General features: G+C 40.5%; 1 protein-coding gene across 1 annotated transcript; it reads right to left on the reverse strand.

Moving 5' to 3' along the window:
- Window positions 1–949: 949 nt before the first annotated feature.
- Window positions 950–4837, reverse strand: cirbpa (cold inducible RNA binding protein a). Its single transcript, XM_060906336.1, has 7 exons — window positions 4782–4837; window positions 3836–3945; window positions 3624–3730; window positions 2858–2981; window positions 2546–2684; window positions 2325–2380; window positions 950–1823 (listed from the first exon to the last, which is right to left on the reverse strand). The coding sequence occupies exons 2-7, from the start codon at window positions 3933–3935 to the stop codon at window positions 1810–1812; spliced, it is 540 nt and encodes a 179-aa protein (XP_060762319.1). The 5' UTR covers window positions 3936–3945; window positions 4782–4837; the 3' UTR covers window positions 950–1809.
- Between the last annotated feature and the right edge of the window lie 1467 nt (window positions 4838–6304).

Raw genomic sequence — 6304 nt, forward strand, 5'->3', positions numbered from 1 at the left:
CACAGCACCCCTCACGTGAATTTGAAGCAAAAAATTTCAGGGGCAACAAGTGACAGGTGCCCAGGACACCATGCAGAAACCTTAAAGGAGCATGACTGACATTTGCCACATAGTGGGGAGGAAACTTCTAAAGCAAAACACCGATACATTTCTCATAGCACAATACACGAATTTAAAGTTTCTGAAGTTTGTGAACAGGTGAGCAAAGGAAAGTTACCTCATATATACAGGCCTACTGTTTCTCCCAACATCAACTAGCCCAAGAGAGTAGCAGCTTTCCCTCCTGTTCCACTGACAGGAGAATCACTTCGGTAGATGCAAAACTTCGTTCTCCATAGGCACGAGTGAGGATTTTTGCTCCCCTTTTTACAGAAGTAGAGCTTGTGGATTCAGTAAAGCATTTTGCTTTTATATCAGAGCCAAAAGCAGAAGTGTTAACTGGTACAACTTTCCATCAATGGCTAACGACCAGGCAAAGGACACCCTTTTTAAAATATTTTAGTATATTCTTGATAGACCATTAAAATAGTGAGGAAAATAAAACCCACCCCAACTAAACACACGTTTACAATCCTGGTGAGGACATGTTCATTTTAATGGCCAAACATAAGCTGTTAAAAGAGCCAATTTTAAAAACATGACCCAAGAAAAACATTAATATTGGTTTCTATATCATCCCCAAAATGCTATTTTGCAACCCAAAATCTTTTGTTCAACTACATTTTTAAAATATTCGATTCCAAAAATAAACCCAATTTTAATTTCTTTCCCCATTTACCTAAGAGTTAAACACTCTTGTTCTCTAGTTTGACTAGCTTACTTTTAGCCTTTAATCTAAAAAAATGCTGGCTGCACCATACACCATAAATCAAGCTACACTAAATTTAAAATAAAAACCAAGAATGAATAATCCCTTTCAGCCAGCACTTTTTAAAAGCACAAAACAAAATTCGATTTTCAAACTGTTTCATTTAATAGGCTCCATGAAGCCAAGGACACAATTCAATTGCAATACAAACAGAGCACAATCCCTTTAGACTTGGGGTCATAAAAGTAGTAACAGTTCTCAACATTAACTCATCTTCCATATAGATTACTATACAGTTTAGGAGCGTCTGTCCATGTTTACAGAACATGTTTTAAAAAAAAAAAGGAAAAAAGAAAAAAGAGCAAACGTCAAGCAGGGCAGAGATACCTCTGGAAGAGTGAGGGGTGAACGTGGCAAGCTGCACTTCAAGAACAGCACCAGTACTGGCCAGCTCACGAGCAGTGTTCACCAGTCTGCAAGGAATTAACTCTTTGGATACTTGATATGGACAATGGCTTTCCTGCTTTTTATCATATTAGCTTTTTATTTTTAAATGGAATTATGCTCAAATCAATCACTGCTATAATTTTTAGTCTTTAAGAAAATTCCACATCTGCTTAAAAAGGTTCTTTAAGAGGTAGATGCTCACTAAAGACATTGGGCAGCCCAAATCAAAATAATGACCTATATTAAAATGGAAAATTTGCAATGGGATAGCAATACTGTGGCAACTGGTCAGAACAGACCAAGAGGAATAAGAAGCACATGATGAAGCTTATTATTCAGTAAAGCAAGGGGAGGGAAAAAAAAAAAAAAAAGACTACCAGTGTGGTAGCAGAGAAACATTTCACAGCCAATATGAACAACTCCCTACCCCACATTTCCCCTGATTTTTTTTTTTAATTTTATTTTTTTAAACAAAGGAATTCTACTACATGAATGAACAGATCCTTGGAGCACGTCTTTAGAATACACAGCCAGTGAAGAGTTGGTCTTGGGCCTTATTCGTGTGCAGCTGAGGAAGAAGCAGGCACACGTGAGAGGACACCGAAGCATCTGAACACATTTTTAGTTTGATAGAAAACACCCCTCTTAGATAGCAACATGAACAAGACAAGGCTGTGTCCGATTTAGGGATCAAGAGAACAAAATGAGGAGTGAGCACGGAGCCTTGTTTGGAAACAAGCTCTCCTTAAAGTCAGGGTGTGAACAAGGCAAGGCAGGAAAGAGACCCACTTATTATGCCTCAGTAAACTGGGTCCCATGATGTTAACCTGTGCCACAGTTTGGCCTATAAAAATAATTAGCTAACCAACATCCATCTTAAACGTTAAATTAGAGCATCAGGTCTTCCTTACATTTGTGAATAAAATTTGGATAAAGCTACAGGAACTGGTTTAAATATACAGCTATTTGGGGGAACACGCATTAAAAAGAGCTGCCTGATTCTCTACAGCTCTGATTAGGGCAAGTGATGCACAATTAATAGGAACGTTAAGACACTTTAGATGCTTACCATATCCATCATAGTTGTCTCTGTAGGAGCTGCCACGATCTCCATAGCTGGAACTCCTGAAAGACATAGCAAAAAAAAAAAAAAAAAAAGATTTTACAATAAAGTCCAAATCAGACCAATATGAGGTACGCAATACTTAAGCACTACTGTATTGAAAGTAGAAAGATAAATGATTGGTACATCTGAATATGCTTCTGAAAGAAAGGGGATTGCATATTTACCTGTCTCTATTGTATCCTCCACCACCACCGCTCTTGTAGCCCCCACTATAGCTCCGGTCTCCTCCATAACGTCGGTCTCCACCACCATAACTACGGTCTCCACCACCATAACTACGGTCTCCACCACCATACCCACCACCTGTGGGAAGAGAGGGTGGGATCAAAACCAAACAATGTCATATGCTGCCAGTTTTGTTGCTTTGGGAACAAAGACACTTTGCCATGTTCCATTAATCTGTTCATCTAGTTTGAAGTTATTATTCAGTAGCCACCGGGATGCCAATTACACATCCTAATTGCCTCTTGGCCCACCTCTTCCTCCACGAGAATATCCACCACCTCTTCCTCCTCCACTGCCTCTGTATCCACCACCTCCAGAGCGGCCACCACCTCCCTTCCCGGCCTCATCCACACGGATTGCCCTCCCATCCACAGACTACAGAAACAAAAAACAGAATTAGTTTGATGCAACATTTGACCACTCAACACAAACCTAGATATATTTATGCCTTTAAAGGCATACACCATCCTAACGATACCGTGCATCATATATTAAGATTCTTGATTCAATAAAACTAGGTATCGAACAATAGATTCAAAACTCCATAGGAGACACTGTCACATGAAATATTAGAATTCTCATTTTACAAACAGGGGAGGAGAAAAAAAAAAATCTACCAAGGGAGAAGAAACCTTCCGTGATCAATTATGAGCCAAGTGAATTCTGGCAAAGCATTTCTGAAGGTTAACTCGTGTTCAGCAGTATGAACAGCTCGTAGCACTACAGTGTAACTAGTGGTTAAAGTCTGTTATCACCATCTCCAGAACCTCACAATATACATTTATGACTTTTACAAAGAAGGAACAGTTGGAAATGCAATGCTACCAAGCAGACCAATCACAGTTGTTAGTGATGTGTAGTCTTTCTGGGGAAATGTAAATCAAGATAGTGTAAGCTACAGCATAGGGAATGCTGCTATACCATAAATATACCGTGGGTTTTACCTACAAGTAAAAAAATCAGCCTTAAGTGTAGTCTAATACAGATTCAACCCTTGAGCATTGTTACAAGTCATACTTTTCCATTCATTCCCTCCAAGGCGTCTTTTGCATCATCAGGGTTCTCAAACGTGACAAAGCCGAAGCCCCTTGACTTGTTCGTTTCTCTGTTTCTGGCGACGTGAACTGTAAAAGAAAAAACAATTATTCAATATAGACTGTTACATGTTAGACTGGGGGGAAAAAAAAAACAGAAAAACGACTTGCATATTCAAAAGACACAACACTAACCATTCGTAATAATGCCATATTTGGAGAAGGCATCCTCCAGAGACTGCTCCGTGGTGTCGAAGCTCAGACCTCCAATAAAAAGCTTTCCTTCGTCAGACATGATGTCGTTTCTGGAAGGAAAATATTTATTTATTTATTTGTGTTTTATGGTCAGGTTCCCTGACTGAACTGATAAATCACATCAGTTTTTCTTTGGCTAATCAGACACAAGGCACACCACCACTCTTGCCAGAGCAGTTGGGGGTTAGGCCCCTTGCTCAGGAGCACTTCAGCCAGTCCAGGGAATCGAACCAGTGACCTTTTGGTCCCATAGCTGCTTCTCTAACCATTAGGCCATGGCTTCCCCCAAGCATGTAAAGTAAGCAATTAATTAAAACTAAATTTTTTTTTTTACACACACACACACACACACACACACGTGTCACAGAATTAGGCAAATTGAGGCTGAAATGTAGGTCAAACAATAAGCTGTGTCTCAAGCCCGCATTTTACACCACCGCTATTCCGGCACAAACCGCGCTGGATTCGTTTATGCAAAAGGATGTCAGAAAAGCGGTGGAAACCCAAATCACCCATCCCCCCCTTCAAAGGAAAACCACCCACTTGATAATTTAACAACGACCCCGGTGAAATAACTCGGTCAGAAACTGGTTCTTTTTAAAAAAAAAATTCTAGCAAAACGGTAATTACATAGCAGTTACACGGCTAAATAATAACGACGTTAATAAACACAATAACTCTGTAGCTAAGCTAACTAGCGCCATTTTGTCCCACGTGAAGACAAGAAGGAAGCAGAAAATAAAAACCTCTACAAACTAATAAACTGTTTTCTAAATATTGATAACTAAAGTTAAAAACAAGAACTGATCATGTTCAATATGCTTAATTCAAATTAACACACATACATATTATAATTACACAGCTAGGCCGCGCTGCCACAACTTACATTTACTTCAGCTTCCTCTGATGTTCTGAATTCAATATGGCGCCGAGAAGAGGGAGGGTCTATTTTATACGTAAGGGGCGGAGCTACATCACAAACTATTTGAATATTTGAATATTCAGCTACTTTATAAACATGACAAGGTCAGGAATTTTTTGTGAAAGATTGTTGAAGTAAAACAAACAAACAAAAAAACGTACATCAAACCATTGTTCATGATTGAATCGTATATTTTCTGACATAACTGCAATACTCTGGGTCAACATAATTTTGTTATGAACATTTGGGATCTTTTTGATGTTTATTATGATTTGACATTATTTTATTTTTTACCTTTACAACCCTGCAGACTGGGCTAACACATTAGGAAATGAGATACCATGAAAAATAATTTAACTATAATATTAGGGCAGCAGGCGGCATGGTGGTGTAGTGGTTAAAGAAGAAAAGAAAGCACAACTTTATTCATCACACACTTATGAAATTTCCTCTCTGCATTTATGAACACACACCCATGAGCACACACACATACCCAGAGCCATGCTAACAGCACCTAGGGAGCAGTTGGGAGTTAGATGCCTCGCTCAAGGCCGTCCCATATTAACCTAACCGCATGTCTTTAGACTGTGGGGGAAACCCACACAGACACGGGGAGAATATGCAAACTCCACACAGAAAGGCCCTCGTCAGCCACTGGGTTCGAACCCAGAACCTTCTTGCTGTGAGGCAACCGTGCTAACCACTACACCACCATTAGCACTGTTGCATCATGGCAAGAAGGTCCTGGGTTCGAGCCCCGTGGCCAATGAGGGCCTTTCTGTGCAGAGTTTGCATGTTCTCCATGTCTGCGTGGGTTTCCTCCGGGTGCTCCAGTTTCCCCCACAGTCCGAAGACATGCAGGTTAGGTTAATTGGTGGCTCTAAATTGACCGTAGGTGTGAATGTGAGTGTTGATGGTTGTTTGTCTCTGTGTCAGCCCTGTGATAACCTGGCGACTTGTCCAGGGTGTACCCCACCTCTCGCCCATAGTCAGCTGGGATAGGCTCCAGTTTGTCTGCGACCCTGTAGAACAGGATAAGCGGCTACAGATAATGGATGGATGGATGGATTAGGGCAGCATTGGTGGTGCAGTGGTTAGCACTGTTGCCTCACAGCAAGAAGGTTCTGGATTTGAACCTGCTGGTCAACTGGGGTCATTCTGTATGGAGTTTGCATGTTCTCCCAATGTGGGTGTGCTCTGGTTTCATGTAGGACATGTAGGCTACTCTATTTTACCCATAGGTGTGAATGTGAGTGATTATTTGTCTCTGTGTTAGCCCTACCTGTCAGGCTGCCAACCTGTCCAGGTTGAAGTCAGCTGGGATTAGCTCCAGCTCACCTGACACCCTCAGTAGGATAAGTGGTATAGAGAATGAAATGGGTGAATTTAATTTTATAAATAGTATAAGATTTTTTGGGAGGAACATGTGGTAGCAGGAACCATCTAATTATAGATGTGTTGTGTATTGAAAGGTCAGCTCTTTTAGG

The sequence above is a fragment of the Neoarius graeffei genome, chromosome 23 (genome assembly GCF_027579695.1).
Source record: "Neoarius graeffei isolate fNeoGra1 chromosome 23, fNeoGra1.pri, whole genome shotgun sequence".
In the NCBI taxonomy this organism is placed as follows: Eukaryota; Metazoa; Chordata; class Actinopteri; order Siluriformes; family Ariidae; genus Neoarius; species Neoarius graeffei.

What these genes read in the sequence shown, in the direction of transcription:
- cirbpa (XM_060906336.1), bottom strand. Translation starts at nt 3,935, where the DNA reads ATGTCTGACGAAGGAAAGCTTTTTATTGGAGGTCTGAGCTTCGACACC. An exon ending in TGGAGGGAATGAATGGAAAA is followed by an intron (nt 2,982 to 3,623) that starts GTATGACTTGTA and finishes TTGTTTCTGTAG; the next exon opens with TCTGTGGATGGGAGGGCAAT. An exon ending in GGAGGATACAATAGAGACAG is followed by an intron (nt 2,381 to 2,545) that starts GTAAATATGCAA and finishes TATGTCTTTCAG; the next exon opens with GAGTTCCAGCTATGGAGATC.